Source organism: Arabidopsis thaliana (genome assembly GCF_000001735.4).
Source record: "Arabidopsis thaliana chromosome 1 sequence".
Classification (NCBI taxonomy): Eukaryota; Viridiplantae; Streptophyta; class Magnoliopsida; order Brassicales; family Brassicaceae; genus Arabidopsis; species Arabidopsis thaliana.
In genome coordinates, this window is record NC_003070.9 from 24,645,550 (window position 1) to 24,669,974 (window position 24,425).

A 24,425-nucleotide genomic window follows, 5' to 3' on the forward strand; every position below is an offset into this window, starting at 1 on the left:
TTTTGTGAAATAAATCTTGTAGTTGAGACTTATTTACAATGGCTCTCACTGAATTTTAATGTTTGTTTTTGATAATTCGAAAAAAAATTTTCGAATGAAATATTTGACATTTAACAATCTTCTCTAAATCTCTCCACGTTAGTTACTAAAATAAAACTTCCAAAATATTTAATTACTTCAAAATTAGCATTTTTGATATTGCTTTTCTCTATGACTATAACAATTCGATTATAATCATCAAACCACAGAGATTTTTGATAGCATTTAATTACTACAGAATTACAAAATATTTAGACAATAATTCATAAACATATCATAAATAAGATCAACATTAATAAAATAAATGTTTTTTCACGGGACGGGTTGTCGGGACGGGTTTGGTAGGACGTTACTTAATAACAATTGTAAACTATAAAATAAAAATATTTTATAAATAAATACAATTTGCAAACTTTTATGTATACTAACTTAAAAAATAAATTATTCCTGCAGTGTACCGCGGGTTAAAATCTAGTTTGCTATACAAAATCAGAATTTCAATTATACTATAACTAAATCAAATATATTTTAACAATTTACGATTATTGTTGTGGAACCATCGTCACATCTGTTATCCATATATAGCCGCTGATTTGCCACCATGCCAAAGTATAATCAAATTGCTACAAAATTGTATTTTGTAGGCAAGTATATCTAGCGAAAGGTATAACTGGTAGTTGCCTAAAAATAAGAAGAAGGTATAACTGGTATAAAGAAAAACATGTGGGAAGTTCATATTCAAGGAAGGCAAACAAACCTATGTGTTGATTTGTTATATATAAGAAAAAATAAACTCCACTAGCTGCGTATGAGATAAGTTTCTTAAGTTCGCAAGCTGTGTATGAGGTGTACGTCAAAGCGAAAGATCCCTAATTAGTAATTTTATTTGGTGAAACTCTTGTAACCGATTTTATAGCCATAAGTAAAAATGTTTGTTTTTATAACTGTTAAAATTTAAAACAATATTTCATTGTGAGAGAGTTACACACAAGAATATATGTCTTTAATTTTTTTTTAGTTCCCTACAAAATCATTTGGTAAATACTGTATATATAGTTACATTGAGCGTTAAATTATTTTCAAGAAAATAATTTTCCGATGTTGTGCATGCAATTTCCCACCTAGGATATTATTATGTTTCCCAACCCCGAAATATCATTAAAAAAAAAAAATTAGTTTGAGAGGGAATTACTTTTAAATCTTAGTATATTTCCTGACTCCAAAATATTACGAATTTTGGTCTAACTTTTTTTGGTCATCTAAACGAAAACTGTCTGCAAAAAAAAAAAAACGTTTACAATTTACCTTCACAAATAACAAAACTCGTTATCTAAGATATGAGAAAGTATAATTTATTTCAAATATATTAATTTAATTTGATGAAAAAATTGTATTCGTTCCCTTCAAATGTAACCCTTGGCTTAGATTTATTTTTGTCAATTACTATAAACTTACTGTAAATTACATACAACCTTAAAATCTCCAAAATGAAACTATTGACCAAAAAAAAAAAAAAAAAATTTTAATAAACCTGAAAATTAAGTAAGAAAACGTGTATGTTAAGTGTATATATATTACAGTCACCTTCCATTACTCTCCATCATCTCTCTCACTTCCACAAAACTCAAAAAAATGTCTCCCATTCCAAAACCACTCTTCTTCTTCTTCTTCCTCAACTATGTGTCTCTCTCAACCTCACTCTCTCTTCACCTCCCACTCACATCTCTCCCTATCTCCACCACCACAAACTCTCACCGCTTCACCACCTCCCTCCTCTCCCGGAAAAACCCATCTCCGTCGTCTCCACCATACAACTTCCGATCAAGATTCAAATACTCAATGGCTCTAATCATCTCACTCCCCATAGGAACACCACCACAAGCTCAACAAATGGTTCTTGACACTGGAAGCCAACTTTCTTGGATCCAATGTCATCGTAAAAAGCTTCCTCCAAAACCAAAAACATCATTTGATCCATCTCTTTCTTCTTCTTTCTCAACTTTGCCTTGCTCACATCCTCTTTGTAAACCGAGAATTCCCGATTTTACCCTTCCTACTTCTTGTGACTCCAACAGGTTATGTCACTACTCTTACTTCTACGCTGATGGAACCTTCGCTGAGGGTAATCTCGTTAAAGAAAAAATCACTTTCTCAAATACCGAAATTACCCCTCCTTTGATTCTTGGTTGTGCTACTGAGTCTTCTGATGATAGGGGCATTTTGGGAATGAACCGTGGTCGTCTCTCTTTTGTTTCTCAAGCTAAGATTTCGAAGTTCTCTTATTGCATCCCTCCCAAATCAAACCGGCCCGGTTTTACTCCAACCGGTTCGTTTTACCTTGGTGATAACCCGAATTCACACGGTTTCAAATACGTTTCTTTGTTGACTTTTCCTGAAAGTCAACGAATGCCGAATCTTGATCCTCTTGCTTACACTGTTCCTATGATTGGGATTAGATTTGGTTTGAAGAAGCTTAACATTTCCGGTTCGGTTTTCAGACCCGATGCAGGCGGGTCGGGTCAAACAATGGTTGATTCGGGATCCGAGTTTACTCATTTAGTAGACGCAGCTTACGATAAAGTAAGAGCAGAGATAATGACACGTGTAGGACGAAGATTAAAGAAGGGTTACGTCTACGGTGGAACAGCTGACATGTGTTTCGATGGAAACGTGGCGATGATCCCACGGTTGATAGGAGATCTTGTGTTTGTGTTCACTAGAGGAGTTGAGATACTTGTTCCGAAAGAGAGGGTTTTGGTTAACGTAGGAGGTGGGATTCATTGCGTTGGAATCGGACGGTCGAGTATGCTTGGAGCTGCTAGTAATATAATCGGGAACGTTCATCAGCAAAATCTTTGGGTTGAGTTCGATGTGACCAATAGAAGAGTGGGTTTCGCTAAAGCTGATTGTAGCAGAGTAGTGTGAGGAAAAGGGTTCTGCTACGGTTACAAACAAGGGTCTTATGGTGGACTCGGTTAAAGATCGTCGTTCGATGATGTTAATCGGACGGTACATATTAAAATAGCAGTTTTGTATGAAGGAACTTTTATTAGGGGCTCTGAACAATGTCCTACAAATAATTAAAAGTGTTCACGTTAGATTTTTATGTTGTACCGTTTGTATATTATATGGTTCATATTAACTTGTTACATAAAAATATCTTTTATTACTTGACTCGTGTTGAAAGACTTGTGGATGAAGAGAATTAAATTTGAGAATTTTATGAGTGTTTTTGTTCTGTTTTTATATTTATGGTACCACTTCTACTTTTGGTTTAATAATCCAAAAAATTAGATCTACTTTAAGCCGAATGTCTACATATATACTAATAATGAAAACAAACTAATATAATAAATGGATAGTTAGCTACAAAACACGTAGTCTACTAACTATGAAAAAGTATCATAGAAAATTAATGAATAGCATAAATTAATCAATTTTTTTTGAAATAATGGGAATATGTTATATTCTTCACTTAATTTAATATCATTTCCAAGCGTTAGAAAAAAAAAAATATCCATTCCTAATTTTTTTGTTACAATATAGAATTGTGATTTTAGTCTATTCCATCTAACTTTGATTGTTTATAGGTCACTCAGATTTCGAAGTTTAAGCACTAGTACAGTTCACTAGGATACAAATCCTAGAAAAGTAGTATATTTCGGTGGTATGTATTTTTATTAAATTAATTGATAAACTGTTTATTTTAGTAAGTTTTTGTTGGAAAAAAAATCTAGACATGTGTATTGTGTATACGGTTTCAGAACTCTCATGGATGTTCTTTGTGTAACTAGTCTCCCATCACAATCCACATTATAATTTTTAGTCACCAACTAGTCAAGGCTAGTGGTTACAATTATTATCATTAACGTATATTTAATTGAAATATGGAGGAACACGAATTGCTTGGTGTAAAATATTGGTGTCTATCTATAATATATAACTTGCTTGCAACATAATCCTTGATTACAGAAATCGAAAGTAAGTTAAAAAAAAAAAAGAGAAATAGGGCTGTCTTTATATTTTATCGTCTATGTGATATTTACTAATTATTAGTAAGACAAATTGAAATCAAGATCACACCACGACACAAAAGATATATTATTATTTTATAAAAAAACAAAATCATATTTTTTTAAAACTTGGAGAGAAGAGAAAGATGCAATGGATAAACCACAAAAACACATGCACCAAATAAAGAACACTAATATGTCACAAGACATGTATCATCTATTTTGTGCACCATCATTTTTTTTTTTTTTGTAAGCAAATACAGTATTTGTCAAATTATTTTAAAATATATATGTACAAAATCTTGAAATCTCTATTATCTTTTTTTTTTTTATGTGAAATGCGTTTCTGATAATAATAAAAATACCATGAATACCACAAATTTAGAGAATAATCAAACCAACACAAAACTAGAATTTTGAGTTATAAGACAAGTATCAAACCATAATACAGTTAGGATTTCTATGTACCCCAAGACAAAACACTATGAGCATTGCAACACATGAGATTTCTGATCAAAAACAACAAAAACAAAATCAAAATTTAATAAAATAACAAGCTTTAAACTTTGAAAATGTAGGGAAGTGTGAAGTAGGGGCCAAAGATGAGCTGGTCAGCCTTAACTTTGAGATAGGATTTGGGTCAAGTAGCCGACAGCTTAGTACTCTTCTCCCTTAACTCATCCTTTTCTTTCCTTTTATAATTCTCTTTATTCCCGACAATGACGTTCCTTTCTTCTTTTTTCTTCTTTCCCATCTTTGTTACCATCATTGTAGTTTAGTTTTGCAAATCCATAATTAACTTAACTTATTTATGCATCATCAAATTATCATGGGTTGGTCGTGGATCTTGTACCTCATGATCCACCAGAAGATTAGCATGCGGTAAAGCCATTGTCAAGCAAATGATGACTCTATAAGATATATTTTATGTTTTACCAAGTATCATCCGAAAATTTATGATGTTGAGAAACCTATTTTAATTATTTCATACGATTGATTAATAATGTTCTAATACATTTCTATTGTATGACACACGATTGTTAGTTTATTCGTGAAATTGTGAATAATTTAGTAAAACTATCTCTCCAAAATCCTTAAGCAAATGTTATGAAGGTGAAGAAAACGTTATTATGCTACATATTGTACATCATACTATATGTTCTTTTTGGTCTTTATATGTATTATAACCAGTTTAATTCTTGCAGAAAAAAATAAATAATAAGACTTAACAATTGTGCAATAATATATGGAGAAACGAAAGCGAAAAGATGACGATTCTAATCGCGGAAAGTAATATAGCTTGACTCGATTGACGCGATGAACTATCATTATTCCAATCGAAGTGGGGAATTTGTGTAGTGCAATGTGCAAAAAAGAAAGTTCCTTCATTATTTCAACTTTGGACCGACCAAGATGGGTTCAATTTTCATTTTTATGTGCTTACGATCATGAATCATCAAGAATTTGATGGCAGACATAAAGTGCAGTTGGTACTCACTCATAAAATGGAGCTGGGCTGAAAAATCATAGGAATCTTCATGCACAATAGTAAGGCCAAAACCTTTGTTTTTTATATATAATAAACAAGTTGTTTGACAAAAAAAAAACTAGGTTTTAGACCCATGTGTGAGTTCTTTCTATATATTTTTGAAAAGTTTCATATGTGATATAGATATACTGAAATTTATTTTTAATTTATACGTGATGGTGATAATATACATCGAATAAAAGAAAAATTATTGTGACCTAAACACCATAAAAGTTTAAACTACCACTGAGTCGAAGATTTCAATAAATATACACAATTTCAATAATTATAACAATGTAAAACTAAAAAATTAATTTATTACAAAGGGTGAATAATTTTTTCATGACATATACATATTTTTTTTAATATTTCGTTATTTTCTTTCTACTTTCAATGTGCAAGTTTTTTTAAAATAGTTCTTTTTGTAATAGGTAAGGTATGATTCCAGTTTCAAATTCAACTATCAAAAAGTTAGAAACAAATGATCCTAATGGAGAATACACGTTTGTTCTACGAGAAACCTTTTTCTGTTTATATTATTAAAAATGTACAAAGACTCGTTTATGGGTTCTTTCTTTGTTAGTGTTTAAGTAGAGGGTGTTTTCAGCTAAGATATATGTTTCAGACCTCTAAATAAGAATGAGTTTTTGATATTTTGAAGTATAACAAGCTTGTTTGGTTATTAAGGAACTGGTCCATTAGTATTACGTACGAATGATCCAATCCCGTGCCTGAAACTCTATCACCTTCATGATGTGAAGCATCATAGCTACATTTTATCCATCCCATTGGCGGTATGTTCCACTGTAGGTTACGGATTGGCTCTTATTCGAATTCTCCTAGACTTCATTTTATACGAACGTCTTAATCCATTCATTTTAATCCAACCCGTAACAGAAATCAGTGTAAATCAAAACTCATTATGAAACTCTCAAACCAATAGAATAAAAAACAAAGAACAATTTTAAGAATTGTAGAAATCGAGAGAGAGACAAATGAGAGAGATTAACAACAGTCCAATCGAATTGGGCTTTTTGTTTCTTTCTTTAATGTTCGTTTGATTGATTTTTTAGTGGGCTGGCCCCTAAGTTATTTTAAATTAGGGTCATTTCATTTCATTGAATTGAATGGTTGCACACGCCACACACAATGTTTGGCACTTACAGACTTACAGTCACATCTGTACCTAGGAAAACGGCAAATTCATACACTAATTATGCTACATGGTTAGTCCGGACACCAGCTATATTGTTGTGTACAATTTACAGTTTATAAACATATATCCAATAATCCTAAATTCACGCACAACTAATAATTTTGGCTAAGACTTTGATTGTAGTGGAATGGTGTTAGTCAAACTGTTGTTTGTTACTTTTTTTTTTTAATGTAAAATGTTACCTTACCTACCACTAAAATATTTGATTAACACAATCGAATTAGATTGAACCATGCATGACCCAAACGCATATATGGTTCCGCTGTCGAGACGATCTTAAATCATTGGATTTCGCTTGTTTAAAAATTTAAAAGAATTTTTTTAATATACTTGTAATTAATATTATGTATTTCTATATTACACTCTACCAATAAATTATTTTAATAACTGTACTTAGTAAAAAGGTAAGCTGTAATTAAGTAATTCTTATGATGTAAGGGAGATAATACTAATCTAAACTCACAAATGAGCTAGAACAATTTCATTTTTTTTTTTTGGTCAGTTTTTCCCTAAAGATGTAAATATTTACTCAAACTGGTAAAAAAAAACATAGCTAGTGAAAATCGCAAACTGAAAGTAAGAAATGTACAATTAAATCAAACAAAACAAAAACAATGTTCAAAAGAAAAAGTCCTTCCAGCCTAAAAAGTCTTCAAAGTTCAACAACCCAAGAACCACTAAAGTTAGCAATGACCACTTTGAGTCTTGCCACTCCCACTTGCCGCCGACCTGACCAGAGCCTCTGCAGCCACCGCAACCTTAACCGTTCTCCTTCCGGCCTGCGAAGCCACGTCATCACTTCTCCCACAAACCGTCGACCCTGGACCCATCACAATCATTCCCTTCCATAAACTTCTCTTGCTCACCTTTTTCATGAAGCCACCATTATAACTCTTGTCATTATTTGTTTTACTTCTAGTAGTAGTATTACTGTCACTACCATTTCTCTTCTTCAACAAACCATGATCATCAAAACCATAATCATCATTACGATTATGATTATGATGATCATCGCCGTTGTGCTTCAAAACACTACTTAAACTCGTGGAGAAACTAGAATCATCAATGTTAAGCCTCTTGGAGATGTTCTTGGTTTCGTAAGTATCAAGAAGACGAGAGTAATACGTTTCTTGATCCCCACGAAATTGATAATTCGTGTACCAAAGCGGAGACTTAGTAGAAGAAACCCTATTCTCGGCCAAAACCCTATTCTCAGAGAGGATCATGTTCTTCGTGGCTTCGATCTTGTACCGTGAAGGTCGAGGTATTCTTTGTGCTCTCGTTACATCAAACTCTCTCATAATCGGTTTGCCTTCTTTCCGTAAGTACCAAGCCCACGCCGCCGCCTTCACCACCGCTAAATCATCTCCTCCTCCTCCTCCACCATAAACCATCATCGCCCGTTTCTTCTTCCTCCTCTTGTTTACGTTGTTGTTGATAGCATTCTTCTCCGAGACGGATGGTGAAGAAATGTAGTAGTTGGCAAATGGGAGCATTGTGGGAATAGAGTAAATAAAATTTGTGAGATAAACGTTAATAGTGGCGAAGGGAAAGGCTAAGGAAAATGATTGAAGAATATATTTATTTCGTATTAAAGGAAATAGTAAAGAAAAATGAAAGTAAGTAGGTGTGTTGGCCTTACTTTAAGGTCCACCAAATGGATACGGCAATCTAAATAATTCCATGGAGAAAATGTTTTTTTATATTTCTGTGTTAGTTGGATTTGGAATTGCATAGTGCTTATCCTACGTATCACCAGCGGTCCCGTATACGTATACTTAATTCGTGCATTAATATCTCAATAAATATGGGACTACAAGTCCTTGTTATGGACTGGACTACGAGAATATGGTTGTGACAGAAAAAAAATTAGATACAAGATTCAGTTTTTCCAAATTTTTAATTCATTTTGAAAAGATTCTTTGTTATTATAGTATGTGGAAGAAGTAACCACGCACTTTCTTCTCCACCTTGAAGTGTAAAGCTTTTGGTTTCGATGACGATGACGATGACGATGACTATCCAATTATATTATTTTAAGTCAACAAGGCTTATTGTGGAGATGAATGTTGTTGTATGATAAGGAATTATTTCTGTCCAACAGTTTTCTTACGCAATTAAATTTCAAGAACATAAGTATGATGGTCCCGTACCACAATAAGTTTTTGTTAGTTTGTGGTAAGTAATGGTTGTTTTAAAGTTCACACATTTTTGTGAAGAGGAGAAGTCTGGTTTCAAATGACTAGTCAAGACTATTAGCAGAAGACAAATATATGAACGAACCTTAGACCGATCCGATTACGGCCCATGATGGATCAAAATCACTTGCACCCATGTGACAGATAATGTTGGTATATTGCTTCTAAAAATAGACAAAAGGCTTAATTAGTACCGTTTATAGAAGTAAGAGTGCTCTTAGGAATAGTTCGGATAACTTTCCTTTTAATACTACTGCATAGGCAAGATCACAAAATGGAAACAACAATTTTGTGATTGAAAAATTTGTTATGTCTTCACATTAAACAATTGTTATGCCAATTTATAGATATAATAACATGGACTCAAGCTTACAAGGCTGACTTATATTCAATATAGTCCACTAGATATTATGGCCCATTATTCATTACCTTGATGGTCTCGTTAGTGTCCCCATTGAGATCCACTTTGTTATCAAGGAAGGTGAAAGGAAATAAAATTCCGGAGAAGTAGTCATTTGTTCGGTCTACTGATAAGCATCCCACATTGGTGGTTTGTTTGCAAACAAAGGGGTTCAAAAAGCCGTTGATATGAGTACGCAACGATCTTGTGAGTCATAGATCAAAAACGGACCAGACAGGATCAACATTGGTGTTTCATGTTTGTATAAAATGAAAAATAAAAGAGATCTTTAATTAGTCTCTAACATTGAAACATGAAGAGGCCTTTTCAGATTGTATTATTAGTACCAATACCAAAGGTTTCAATAAAGGTCAAACAAACAGAGCAAACCGAATTTGCTCTAACCACAGAACCCAAAAGATTATAAAAAGAAGAAAAAGAAAGAAAGGCCCCAAATCACAAACTCCGGCAGTGTCAACCGGTACAATTGCTTAATACACACTGTAGAGAAAAGACAAGCTTGGAACTTCCAAAAAACCCAATCAGAAGCAACTTCAAGAGTTACGGATCATCCTTTCAAGGGTTCCAGAGGAGTGTAGTCTCTGCAATCATGGAAGTAACAACGTAAGGGTCCATGTTTGAAGCTGGCCTCCTATCCTCAAAGTATCCCTTCCCTTCTTTCTCGGTGTCACGTCCTACTCGGATCGATGCACCACGGTTCGCAACACCCTTTTTAAAGAAGATTCAAACACAAAGATCAGAAAATGTTATCAAACATTTTACAAATAAAACAATGTTCTAAAATCTTTACCCAAAGGAAAGTGTTGATGTCAGCAGTTTCATGGTGTCCCGTGAGACGACGCTCGTTTCCTTCACCGTAAGCGGAAATGTGTTCCTTGTGTCTCAAGCCAAGCTTCTCGATCGCCTTCTTGATTATCTCGTATCCTCCTTCTTCCCTCATTGATTTAGTACTGAAATAAAAACGTTCACCATTTTCTTGAATGTTCTCACAAACATTGTAATGATCTAACAAGAGAAAAGATTCATGATTCTTTTTACCTGTAATTGGTGTGAGCACCAGCTCCATTCCAGTCACCAGGAATAGGTTTTGGGTCAAAAGATACAACCACACCAGCAATCTCTGTGATCCTCTGTTTTTAAAACCACCAAAACTTGTGTTATAAGTTTATATTTCCTTAAAGAGATCAACAAGAATCGAAAAGTGAATGGTTTTAAATTATACCTCCAAAATGTAACGAGCGATCCATATTTCATCAGCAGCTGAGATACCGACCGATGGGCCGACTTGGAACTCCCATTGTCCCGGCATGACTTCTCCATTGATCCCACTGATGTTGATTCCAGCATACAAAGAGGCTTTGTAGTGAGCATCAACAATGTCTCTTCCAAAAGATTTGTCAGCTCCAATACTGCAGTAGTATGGTCCCTGCAAGAGTGCAAGAGATAATTCAGAAGCCAAGAACGGAGAATCGAAAAAGAGCAGTAAACAAACGAAAAAACTCCGCAAAAACGGAATGTACCTGAGGGCCAGGGAAGCCACCAATGGGCCATCCAAGAGGCCAGTTCACATCCTTCTGCAACAAAGTGTATTCTTGTTCGATTCCATACCTAATTAACCGGAAAAAAAATCAGCGATCTACGACCACCGCAAGAAAGCGAAAAAGCTATATAAAAAGAACAGGGGAATTTGGATTAACCATGGCACTTCAGCAATAACATCAGGGTTAGCAAAGATCTCAGCCGCAGCATGTCGCTTGTTAGTAGGGATTGGCTCTCCCGCTGGAGTGTAAGCATCACACATAACCTGATCAAACCGATAAAAAACGTTAATCTTTAACCGCTAAAAACAGAACATATAGCAAGAAAAAAAAAAAAAAAGTTTAAACTCACAAGGATGTTGTTGCCTCTACGGAATGGATCTTTGAAAATTGCTTGAGGGCTAAGAAACACAAATACAACAAATATTATTAAGAAAGTAAACAAAAAACAAAAGAGATGGATCTTTAGAGAAAATCTTGAAGAGACTTTTTTTTTTGGTTTTAATCTTGAAGAGACTTACTATAAGATCACTTCACTGTCTTGACCAGGAGCTTGACCAGTGCTTGAACCATCATAGTTCCACTTTGGAAGTTTTGATGGATCGGTCACAGGTCCAGGGAGAGTCTGCAGGCAACAAACCAGAGTCTTAGTAATTCAATCGAATCAAATCTCTCCGAGAAAAGTTACAATTTGTCAAAGAAATTATAGTTAAAGAAAGATTAAATTACCCTGGCTTTGCTTCTCATGTCCATACCAGAACCACCAACCCTATTTGAATTAAAACCAAATTAGAGATGTAATACAAAATGGTAAATGACAAAGATTGACTTTAAGATAAGATTGACTTTAAGATTCAAATCTTTAACTCAAGCTCTTGTTTTCCGATAAGAACAGAAAAAACCAGAGAAACTCAAATGGTCAAAAGCAGAGGAAGAAGACGAACCATATGTATTCAGCGATGATCTTTTCACTGTTGTCTGAGATGTCAAGGTTAACAAGATCTGCAAGAAGACTCATGGTTGCAAGAAGAAACAAGAAGATTGAATCTTTGTAATAAGAAGTAGAAAATCTTGAGATTGTGTGTTTTATTTTTGTTAATGAGATGATGCTTTAGAGTTCGTGGTTGTGGTAGTACTTATAGTGCAATGAGAGGATACAGAGATAGAGAGAGAGAGAAGGTGACGTGATACTCTGTTTTTGCAAACATTATAATATTATATAAAATATAATAAATTGTTTTTTTTTTAAACTAATGAAATAATTTAGTTTTGGTAATTTTTAGTCATTAATATGATTGTTGACTTATTCTAGGATTTTATATATTTAAATTCTAGTAGGTAGATAATTTATGTAGGCGTTGAATTTTTAATTTGTAAGGGTAGGTATTTAGAGTTATTGTTACTTACCATTTACTACTTTACAAAGTTAACATTGGAACGGAATGTTTGAACTTTGAATAATAACAAGAGAATTGGATGGTAATAAATTGATCCAACAAACTGATAGGTAAAGTTGAAATTTGTTGATAACAAGTGTGAGGCAGAAATTAAACACTGATTAACTTATTTTTATATTTCAGGTGGTGAATTTTTTTTTATTTTTATGGTCGATAGAATTAATTGATTTTTAAAAAAAAAATTTATAATTATTTTGACCAAATTTATTTTTTCATCATCTATTACATTATTTTAAAATTTTATTGACAAAATAGACCTTCAACCCATAATTTTGTTTAGCACAAGACCATTTTTCAAAATAGACCTTCAATTTTTCAAAAAGGATAAAAAGAGGCATTTTTCTCCATTGCTATTAGGTCCAATTATTCAAAAAAGAAATGGATAGACCATATAAAAGGATATTGTTTTAATGTTTCAATTAAAACAAAAACACGAATTTTTATTTATCTATTAGTGATAACGAAAGAACATGTGCATAGGTTGTTGTCGCAATCGAACCGGCTTAACCGGTTAAAAGATAAGTGGTAGACGATTGTACGGCTTGGGAACGCGTCGGACCTACTCTTCTCAAAGTTGTTGCTAACGCAAGTCTTAAGCTGCGAGCCTTACCCAACCATGAATCATCTACACACTTTTTTGTCGAATCTACACACATATTATAAAAATAAACAATACAAAATTCAAAGAGGGACAAAAGAGATTCGATTCTTTTGGGCAGAGCCCGTTGTTGTTTGTTGAAGATATATACTTTAATATTTGTTATTTTACATGATGAATATGTGAACATTCTAAGAATTTATGAACAAATGTAGCTCATCTACACCCATACCTTCTAAAAATTTGGGTAGAGCTGTGCAAATTTCTTGAATTTTGGGATTTCCCAATTTGATGGGCAATATATCGATTTTTTAGTATTCATAAGACTTAGAAAAATTTGGATAAATATGCAAATTTCAGAAAAACGGTAAGTATGAGTTATATTTGGACTAGATTTGGTACCGGAATTTAAAATTCAAATAGTTATATTTAGGTCAATATTTAAACATTTAAAACAGGTAAATACTTACATAATAATTTCAAAAATATTTTAACCAAAAAATTAGATATTCAGTGCTTAACTCATATTTTTGAAAATAATTTATGTTGATTTTCAAACTTCCAAAATGTTATATTATATGTAAATTTTCTCTAAGGTGAGATTTATGTAGGATTTGAAGTAATTATGTAAATGCAAATATTATACTATAGATCAATTTTTAAATAACATTATTTGACACATCATATTTGTATTGAAAACGATAACTCCAAAGGAAATCGACAAGAAAGAAAATGTATCAATCTTGATTTGTAACCACAACAACTACAATGACCATTTTAACTACGCTATGTAAAAAAAAAAACTACGCAATGCTTTTTTATTTTATCATTTATTAGTTACGCAATTTCATCGTAGGGATAGCCATAATTACACCCACAAACGCATATATATAAAAAAAAGAATTAAAAATATTAATTAATTAATTCAGTTATGCATGTTTAATGTATGCCTCCTTTACGGAACAAAAAATTACTTATATTTAAAGTGATCTCTATTTAAACTTTTTTCATTGAAACTTTTTGTACTCGTATTTCTTAATTTATTCAAAATGCATGTGACTTAATTCTATTAATTTATTTTCCGAGGAAGAACTGAAGAAAAAACAAACAAAAGCAGATGCTTTAATTTCTGATCGTACGTAGAATTTGGACCTTCACATTACCAACCAAATAGCTTGTTCTCTTTTTTCTTTTCTTTTTTGATTAAAAGTGGAGACATGGTAGCCTTTTTCTGGACTCTAGTTTGTTAGAGAGGTCTTTTTACAAATCGATATCGAACATAACCTTTTGTGGATTTTCTTATAAAAAATGAAAATAATAGTAAAAAAATCATAAAAAATATTTTGTGTTTTTTTTTTTTACATTTTGAACTAGTTATAATAATAGAGAGAAGAAATATAACAAGTACTAGTATAACATGTCACCATCATTGAGAGGTTAGTGTGGATGGTCTCTTGCTAAAATTAGACTGCGTGAGAATGTAAAAATGTAAATAGATAACGATCTTGTTTGCAGTATACGATTAAAAAAACTCTACCAAAATATTCCTCCCATCTAATTTTCATACAGTTGAGTTTAAACTTGAATATGATATTTTTCTAATTTTACTATATTGAAGAGAATTTGTACATTACGACTAAATACGGACTCACATTTTTTTTTCAAAATAGCAATGAGAGCAAACGAATATTTTTGGTTACATCATTTGAATGATTTTACCTTTCATTTAACTTTAGTTTTTTTTTCTCCTAACATTCTTTACTTATGTGGGTGCCCTAATTGGCTAATTTATCCAACAAAGTTTACGAGTTTGGGTTTATGGCTTTATGCTATGATATACTTTTGTTAGGGATTTTAATTGATAAATTAGATGTGCACGTTAAAAATAATATATTTATGAATTTTTTTTGTTTAACTTACATATGGAAGTCTAATGATCATGGTTTAAGATTTAATTTTGGCAGGGAGAAAAAGTCACCCGTTAAATGACAGTTAACAACATATTTACTCCGCCTTCATTGCTAAATGCTAGCTAAATATATAGACTTTCACTTATTACCATTTTTTGCTATCTACCAAATTTATTCTTAATTAAACAAACTTAACAAGTGTTGTTGGTTTTTTCCTAGTTAAGAAACTCAAGAGAGAAGAAAGATATATAATAAATTAAACAAGTTTTTGTAGAATTTTGTGGAAATGAGAACGAGGTAAAAAGGAGGGAAAAATAAATGGAAAAATTTGGTAAGAGAAAGAATCGTTGAAGCTCGAAAGCTACGCGGACCAATGAAAAGAAAAATGATTTAACTTACTTGTACAATTCAAATAGTTCAGTTTATTATTGCATCTGCAACTTGCAAATGTTGATGTCGACACTTTATGAAGTGTAGATGCCGACGCAAAATGTGTTCATTTTCAACCGCAAATAATGTTTTTATAAATCCATATAGATACGATTTGTTATAGAAATGGTAATATAATTTACCAGTATAATGTAGTGGTAAGCAATGGTGTCATACAGTTAAGAAACAATTAAACAATGTGGTAAGAGTTGACGGTAAAAAAAAAAGACAAACTAAAAAAAAAAAGGATAGAAAGCAATATTACAATTTCTTTTATACTTATTATTTAGTTATTTACAGTTTAATAAACTTTTTACAATTTTTGTTTTGAAATAAATCATATGAAATATAAATTTATAACCTCTTTACCGTTTCAAAATGATGATGGTAAAAAACTAGCGGTAAAAACTTTGTATCCCATGTCTTGTTTTCTTTTTTTCTGTCGCTAACTCATTAGTAATTCATTTGTTTTGTTTTGTCTCAATTAATTAGTACAGAATTATATGTATAATTGGTACCAAGCAGGTTAGTCACTCATACGATGTTTAAGGGAAATAATACCGTTTTAATCTATTAAAGAAACCAAGATTTTCATAATTTTAGGTTTTGGTTCATACACAATTTTAAAATGATAGATTAGATAAAAAAAAAATGTTAGATATATGGCGGTAAAATTACATTACGAATACTGAATAATATTTCACACATCGTCTCTATGAACATTAATAAATTAAACGTTACGTTTTTTTTTTTTTTTTACAATGACGTGCTTAAGTGCCTAAGCTGACTAATCGCATAGTTGAATTAGTACACTAATTCCGGCACAATATAAAAGGTAAACATTATTCCAATAATTGAATTAGAATCTGAATCTCAACTAACTTAGAATATATTAAAGTCAAATCTGCATATCTAGTGGTTCCATGTACCTCATCATTTATGTCCTCTCGCGATCGAGCCCCCTCATCTATGACTATGCCTACATATTTGCAGTTAAAAAAATAAAATCTACAACTAATACTTTTTCCTTAATTTGCACGAAGTAAAATTCTAAATCATCCTGTATACTAAAACACAGAGTAGCTTAATTATAGACGAAGTAAAATTCAACGCCGAAAATGTATCACTTTTTTAGAAAAAAAAGAAGAGTATTATGTATAATAATAACGTTTTTCTATATAATAGTATATTTCTTATTAGATGTATACTATAGTTAAATATCCATGATTGGTCTCCTCTTACATACGCAAGAAGGACATTAAGGGACAAGTGTTAGTCAACTTTGCCTTTTGGAAGATACTTTAGCCATTGTCACTCTAGTTAATCATAGAGGTTAAGGCTTAAATTTGGCCTTAAGTACACTGGTACAGTTACATATTCTAATCACTTATACAAACTTATTCGTTTTTATTTCTTTTCTCGAATATAAAAAGAAAAACAATAATACTTGGAGATGAAGAACCGGAGAGATCTCCCAACCAAAAACTTACAATTTCATATACTTATCTAGGATGCCTTCAGGTCATCGCATAAACATGTAACCAACAATGATGATGTACTTCTATCAGGTTTTCGATTAACTATGAACATGATGGTGATCACAAACACGATCCCACGATTATGTATAAATGTTGATAATCTAACCGTTGGGTATTGTAGCTGTTTTGATCCTAAGATCGGTTATGAATGTCGATGATGATTTGATGGCCGGATATAAAACTATTATTTTGAAGATATGTTCAACTTCACATGTATTACCATGTATGAAATTATCGGGTGATATTTAAAGACCGAGAACCAAAGATTGATTGAGATCTTCCAACAGAAAATTTAAAATTTCGTATATTTATCGAAGAAGATATGAAGGCTGAAAACGAGATGTTATCGATCTAATATCAAGAAACCTACATATCATCAATTATATATGTTTGAGGAAATCTAAAAGCATATAAATATTTTAAGTTGTGAAAATTAGATGTCGTACAAAACTTAAATGCTAAAGTGAGAAATGCGGAGAAGGGAAACCGGAGATATGATCGTAAATGTCATATTCTTTTCGGAAGTTTATTTAAAAAATTTGGTACCAATTTCCGAATTCATAGCCCCACCACGTAAAAGTATATATGTAGATGCTATTTTTATAAATAACCTACCAAAACGTACAGCCTCACATGGTTTGGTAGAACATTTCTAAATGGTTAAGTTTACACTTGTTTATCTATAATTTTGTTTGATGGTTATTCAATATTGGTTTAAGCGATTGATCATTATTCAACCTTGTTCTTGTATGTAGTAGTTATATATCTTTAATCATCTACATCTTATTTTGAAATTTCCGGAAGTTTACTATTACTATTACTTGAAAAAAAGAAAACATTGTGCACAGACATCTACTCTTTAGTATAATTTTAAATTATGTTCTAGAGAATTTGTTTTGGCTCATTTTAAGTAATGTTTTCAACTATAAATGTATTTAGTATTTTTTGACCAATGATATTTTATGGTATATTTTTTGCTTGGTTAAATTAATTGTAGATAATAATATTTTATGTAAAATAAGTAAATTAAATGAGATTTTTGTGATGTTTTAATATGTGCGCAAATCACTATAAAAATAATTCTAAATCTATTAGAAAGGACCAAATAACCTGTCAAAATATTTAAACTTCCTGTAACAAAAAAGGTTCTTTTCATTTTCTATTTATTTGATACGATGAAATTCAAAACTTTGGACCCATTTTTTAGCCTGTTCTACAAGAATTCAAATTTTCTTGTGGATAATTTATCTAGAACAATATATAATACAGTATAAGTAAAAAAAAATCAGTTTTTTTTAATGTATTCATGAAGTTGACAAAAAAAAAAACGTAAAGTTGCTTACATAATGTATTTCTATAAGATTCTTACATAATGTTTTAGTGTCATTATTTGAGAAAGTCGTTGTTAGCTTAAATAAAAAATCTAATCTACTAATAATACATATTTATTGTAATAAGTTTGCAACGAACATGCATCCAAGTCCACCATATATATATATGTAGATAAAATAGGTAATTTGTTAGCTGACGATTAACTTAAACAATAATTGAATTCAGGTTACTTCCGTTTCAGTGTTTTATATCCTCGTCAATAATATAAAACATATGATTACGCAACTCATTACGTACAAGGTTATATGAATGTGTGCAGTTTTGAATTAAAAACGAAATCGAGCTTAAACTTTAAACTCATTTCTGAATAGATCAACCCAAAAATACTTTAAACGCTATTCAGATATGAACTAGTCAAATCATGTTGGGTTTCCACATACAACAACCGATGGGTGGAAAAACATTTTCAAACTCTAAATAGAGTACTTCGAGAGCTACCGTAACAAAAAAGAGAAAATTTGAATAATTATCATAATCCGACAATGCATAAGAAGTGGTACGAAATAAGGGGTATAATAAAAAGGTAACAATCAAATGGTTCTTGTTTTATGCATGGTGCATATTTAGGATAAAACCAAATAATTATCTTAAAACAAAAGTAACATGTCTATATTATAAGATTGCTTTTGTATAGAAACAAAACCAGTTGCTTGCTCTGGTAGAATCCGGTGCGAATCACTTTTAGAAGTACTCTTCTTCCTCTCTTTATTTTAACTTCTTTATATGTAAGAGTGATGCATTCTTTAAAGTTCTAAATTCTGAAAATATCCATTGGAAAAAGATTTGTTTTTAGATCTCATCTATGTTTATATATACTAGAAACTTTTATACAATAGTGTTCAATATGGATAATAAGAATTCATCAGAAAAAAGAGGATAATAATTAAGAAGAAGGGAAGAACGTCACTGTTCAATATAGTATATTTCTCTCACTGATTATTTTATTAGTTCTTATACAATAATGCAAGTAAATTTATGAAAAAATTAAATATACAACTCAATGACATATATTTAACCAAATTAAATTGCTTAGAATTCATCACATTGACATAGCCAAACTATTTAAAATATCGAACATTACACCTTCGAATAACTCAGAATACGTATCATTGGTTGATGGTTTGGCATCTATTTTAATAACTTTCTTTATTAACTTTTACCTAAATTCTTGTTTTTTTTTATCGGTTCTGCGACTCACGTCTCGATCGATCAACAACCACTCAAAAATATACTTTTACGTACGTTTTGATCTTAAGAAGATTACAATCACTTTAATCCGAATATATGTATGTGTTATGTGTGTGCAACGAGTGAGCATTGAGTCAATTTATGTAATTTTGGTGGACATAGAGAAAAGACGAAACAATAGAATTTGCCTATTATTAGTAATTTAGTATAGGCTCATTGGACGGTTGTTGTTATTTTACTTTTTTCCTCACATGTTACATCTTATCTTTATGTATTCTGTTCTTTTATTTGCACAAAAAAGTATTCTATTCTTTCTTCATTTCCCATTTTTACAATTTGAGTATTTTTGTCCCGTACATTTAGCAACGGATATCTTAATTTCGCCTAAACGCTTGACTAAAATGGAAACGAGTTCTTGGTAACAACTTTCCCGCAAATCCACCACGCTAAATTGTAATATTTACTCACAGTAGAATAGCAAAGTTTACGTTTTAGACCTAAGTCCAATTACAATTTTCATATTTTTGATAAATATTATAATTTTATTTATATTTTCATTGGTAAATCATGAGTATAGAGGGTAAGTAAAATGAGAGAGCGAAATACAAACACAGTGATAAAAAAAGGCTTTCTTATCACATTTACATTGCCTCCGAAAGAAAACAGATTATGATACACTTTACTTACACAAAGTATAATACAATAGTGTTAACAATTTTGTTAGATCTTGAAGTTGAAAACTCTTGTTCTCACAGAAAGAGGGATTCTTACATTATGGCCTTCATTGTCGGCCCAAGTCAAGCTCCCAAAGAGATAATCAGTATTCGCTCTATGAGTCGTGGAGACTTTCACCGTGAACGTAGTCTTGTTAGTGTTGGAACCGAATTCAAGAGTCTCAGGACTAACCTGAAGGTTAATACCTTGAGGCGCTTGGATCACAGCTTTGTAAACCGAACCAACCGGCCCAACATTCGTCACAGTTCTTGTTATTGTGATCTCTTCACTAAGATATGGGATTGTGATGGAAGGCATGTTGACATCAAGCATTGATGGAATTGGGGTAGGGCAAGTGTAGATTTCTCCAAGTAGTTTTGAGATGGATGTGTTGTCATAGCCTGCGGAGCACAAGTAATGAACATATTCATCGTGGCCCATGTCGTAAACAAGTCCTGGGTCCGCTACTTTCACCGGGTTTACAAGGCCGCCTCCATAGTCAAACGGGTCGGCGAGTTTGCGTGGGGAACCCTCGGCTGCGATAGGCTCTCCCGATGGGTCGGTTTGTAACGCTGCAATGGTTAACAGTTATTCCCGGGTGTTTCTTGTGGAGCAAGAAACAAGTTTTTTGCGTGAATAAAACTTATGTATATTTACCGGTTGTGACGAGAGCAGATCGGATCGCTGCAGGAGACCAGTCGGGGCGTTTTTTTCTAAGAAGTGCGACTATTCCTGACACGACAGGTGTAGACATTGATGTTCCTGACATGAAATCGTATCCTCCCCCTGTTGGTACGGCTGCGAGTATACCTGAACCTGGTGCTGCTATATCCGGCTGTACTTAAATTTAAAAAGTAACATTCAGAAAATGCTAAACAATTTGAATGTAAGAGAGAGCAAAAAGTATCCCACCTTGAGAATGACAGGAGATAGTGAATTGGGACCTCTAGAAGAAAATCTAGCGACCTTGGTCGCTAAAGGTCGGCCAACGAACGTCTTGGTCGGACTGATTTTAGCTATTGGTGATCTGCAGAAATCATCCAAGGAAATTTTTTCTATTACATCAAAGGAGTTCATAGTTTGATTTTCGACATAAATGTGAAGAGGATGAGCTTACTTGGTTGTTTGGATGTACAATAAAATGTCCATGCCAAGTTCGTTGTCTACGTAGGCAATAGCGATATCAACGGTGCTTGCATCGATACTATCTGTTGGCTGCGTAGCGATAATGACGCCAACAGCACCTTTTGATTTGGCATAAGCTGCAAAATCGTCTTCAAAATTGGCTCTTTGGAAGAACAACAAGATTTTTCCTGTAGCTTTACCGGCTTCCATATCCTCTCTTGTCACGTCGTCGTAGAAAAGAAGATCAGTGAATCCAACTTCTTCTCCGATGTATAGACCTTCTTGACCCTGAGAATGGGATCCCACAGAAAAAGAAGAGTTAAAACTTAAATGAACGGTCACAGTTTCTTGTGATACAAGCAACCAAATACGTACCAGTAAGGTTATATTGTTTCCAAGAGTGATGGGCGTGAAGTATTCTCTGTCCATGGTCGTAGCCGCGACAGTTATGAGCCACGGAGCAACATTAGAGATGGTTTCTTTTTCAGGACCATCGTTCCCTCCAGCACATACCACGGGAATTCCCTTCATAACAGCGTGGAAAGCAGCAATAGCGAAATCATCTCTATCAACCTCAAAATCTACAGGTACTTCAGATCCGAGCGAGAGCGATAGTACATCGACACCATCACGGATGGCATGATCAATGGCCTTTACAATATCCGGTGTGAAACACTCCTCGTTGTTCCAACACACTTTGTAAGAGGCTATACGGGCCCGCGGGGCACTTCCTCTCGCGGTTCCTTGAGCTAGACTGAGGACATTTGCGTCTGGGACAAAAGAACCCACGGCTGTCGATGCACAGTGGGTTCCGTGTCCAATTTTGTCTAGAGGGGACATAACCTCACCTTTCTCTGCCGCGTTAAACGATCCGTTGTACTTACTCTCAAGACCCTTTGAGTAGTACATAGCTCCAATCAACTTTCTGTTACAGCTCGATGCGTTGAACGCTTCTGCTGAAACACATTTTCCTTTCCAACGTGTTGGGATTGGTCCAAGACCGTTGTCGTTGAATGACTTGGAATCTGGCCATATTCCTGAGTCCAGGATTCCAACAATTGCTTCACTTCCCATATCGGTTTCATGGAGGAGACCGGTTGGAGCAGCTGAAGTGAGTCCCAAGTAATCACTAACCCTTGTTGTTTTCAGTTTCATATTCTTACTTCTCGTTACGCGAACAACATCCGGATGCCCTATTACAAATCCAAAAATAGAAGTTGACTATTAATTAGTGTTTTTGTTCTCTGAGTTTGACCTAATTCTTGTTCAACAAGTCTTGTCATTAAATGTTTCAAATTTACCTGAAAGTTCCCTTGCTTGAGATGATGTGAGTTTCGCTGCAAAGCCTGAGAAACCATGTCTGTAACTATAAATCATAGACTCATGGGAAGCTTTTTTGCTGCATTATCAGTCAAAACATACAAATTTGTAAACCAACTTTTTCCCGCAACATCGATTATCTTAGGAAAGCATTTACCAATGCTCATCATTCATTACCTTCCAAGAAGTGGTCCGAGAATATCATGATGTGATTCAGTTACAATATTAGGATCATCATGTTGCCTCTCACCCAAATGCACCGTGTAAATCTAAATATAACATCATCAAGAAATTAAAATTGCAAAATTTTTCGCAACTCCGCAGAAAAATAATATCAAAATTTGACCATTTATAACGAACCTGGCTTTTCTCATTGGCAGCAGTAATTAAGGCTATCTTGAAGATTAATACTAAACCTATGAACACAACTACAAAATGCTTCTTATTATTTGGTACAATCAGAGAAGACAACTCCATGTTTTGTCTGGGATTTAAGGAGTTGTTGTTGAGGTAGATTCTTGTCCTAGAAGAATCTTCCAAGATTATAAATTTTTAAAATTCTTGAACCTCCTCAACAATGTCCTCTCTGCTTGCATCCCAGAAGCATAATGATTGTGTTCACGTCATCTTGTATTTAAATTGATGAAGGATTTGGTTAAGAATGTTGGGAGTTTTTTTTAGCGTACAACGAAGATAGGACATGACACCAAGCTAATTTTGTTAAATTGGGACTAGTCTGGTTTATGGTTTACAACGAAAACGGATTTGTTTCTTTTTATATAATTATCGGTGTAGAATTAACATGAGTCAAAACTTACAACTGTTTTTCCATTACCTGTCAAAACCATGGTAAGATAAATGAACATGAGCATATTGTTTAGGTTAACATATTAAGATTACATTGTAGTTTGTAATAATATAAACATTCAAAAAAATTGAAAAAATTAACTTGGGGAGTGTTCCCGAAAATTATTCTAATATCGTGTGCTAGTGTTATTGTTGTATCACCCCTCAGATTCAAATTCGCATGTAAGAGTATTGTATATTGCTTACAAAACAAATATTAATCAACAAACTTTGTCTTAAAATGCTTATTCAAAGTCTATAGGTTTGAAGCATTAAAAAGGTATCTATAACAAAGGATAGTTGTTAAACTTGCTATAGGGAAAGAAAAAGAAAACATAAGTATGTCTAAAAAATGTTTCCTGGTTAAGAAAATATCCAAAAATTGAAAATGAGTTGGCTAATTGTTAGCTCCATGACTAGGAATGAGGATTTGAATCATATTCACGCAACGGACAGATTTTGATCTTTGTTTGAATCCGGTGACTCATAACCTCAACGAATCAGTTTTTTTTTGGTTTTGATTTGTTGGTTCATTGCGAAACCTAGTTTTAGGATTGGAGTGAAAATGATTTACCTAAAGCAATTTTTAGGAGTTAGGCTCTAAGTGAAAATAATGGCCTTTGCTTGATGACTTGTCTATACATTGTCTGTTTCCAGGGTTAGGAACTTAGGATTTTCGGAGCTTCTTCTTCTTCTAGGAGACAAGTATTTGAACTTGGACCATTGTTCTAGTAACTTGAGTTATTTTTCAATATTATCCAGGTTTAAAAAACGTGTTTTGGCCTTCTTTGAGCACTATAATTGCTTACTTCTCATAAAAGCATAAGATAACGGTAACAATACGCCCATAGCAGTAAGATGCATCATTTTGGAATTTTGTATGCTTGGGAAAGTACCCTCTTCAGGAAGTATGTTAAAATGTCATGATACAAATCAGAAATCTTATCATTTACAT

At 32.9% G+C, this 24,425-nt stretch overlaps 4 protein-coding genes across 6 annotated transcripts; 1 reads left to right on the forward strand and 3 right to left on the reverse strand.

Annotated features, from left to right (window-relative positions):
• The first annotated feature begins 1,571 nt into the window (after positions 1-1,571).
• AT1G66180 (Eukaryotic aspartyl protease family protein) lies at positions 1,572-3,290 on the forward strand. Its single transcript, NM_105289.3, has one exon. It carries the CDS (start codon positions 1,672-1,674, stop codon positions 2,962-2,964), a length of 1,293 nt encoding a protein of 430 aa, NP_564867.1. The 5' UTR covers positions 1,572-1,671; the 3' UTR covers positions 2,965-3,290.
• Positions 3,291-7,191: 3,901 nt separating this feature from the next.
• AT1G66190 (uncharacterized protein) lies at positions 7,192-8,449 on the reverse strand. The gene has a single exon (NM_105290.3). The coding sequence runs from the start codon at positions 8,290-8,292 to the stop codon at positions 7,480-7,482; it is 813 nt and encodes a 270-aa protein (NP_176793.1). The 5' UTR covers positions 8,293-8,449; the 3' UTR covers positions 7,192-7,479.
• A 1,116-nt stretch (positions 8,450-9,565) lies between these two features.
• GSR2 (uncharacterized protein) lies at positions 9,566-12,154 on the reverse strand. 3 transcript variants are annotated; one of them, NM_105291.4, is made up of 10 exons: positions 11,898-12,154; positions 11,683-11,722; positions 11,475-11,578; positions 11,306-11,354; positions 11,113-11,219; positions 10,936-11,023; positions 10,638-10,841; positions 10,454-10,545; positions 10,206-10,365; positions 9,566-10,123 (listed from the first exon to the last, which is right to left on the reverse strand). In NM_105291.4, exons 1-10 carry the CDS (start codon positions 11,969-11,971, stop codon positions 9,971-9,973), a joined length of 1,071 nt encoding a protein of 356 aa, NP_176794.1. In that variant the 5' UTR covers positions 11,972-12,154; the 3' UTR covers positions 9,566-9,970. The 3 variants fall into 3 exon arrangements, with proteins under 3 accessions (NP_176794.1, NP_001031240.1, NP_001185327.1); NM_001198398.1 differs by having other exon boundaries at positions 9,950-10,123; positions 11,113-11,246; positions 11,898-12,134; NM_001036163.2 differs by lacking the exon at positions 10,206-10,365 and having other exon boundaries at positions 9,661-10,063; positions 11,898-12,089.
• A 7,834-nt stretch (positions 12,155-19,988) lies between these two features.
• AT1G66210 (Subtilisin-like serine endopeptidase family protein) lies at positions 19,989-23,301 on the reverse strand. Its single transcript, NM_105292.3, has 8 exons — positions 22,985-23,301; positions 22,802-22,893; positions 22,606-22,703; positions 21,680-22,497; positions 21,297-21,592; positions 21,092-21,206; positions 20,837-21,014; positions 19,989-20,751 (listed from the first exon to the last, which is right to left on the reverse strand). Exons 1-8 carry the CDS (start codon positions 23,099-23,101, stop codon positions 20,186-20,188), a joined length of 2,280 nt encoding a protein of 759 aa, NP_564868.2. The 5' UTR covers positions 23,102-23,301; the 3' UTR covers positions 19,989-20,185.
• Positions 23,302-24,425: the final 1,124 nt, after the last annotated feature.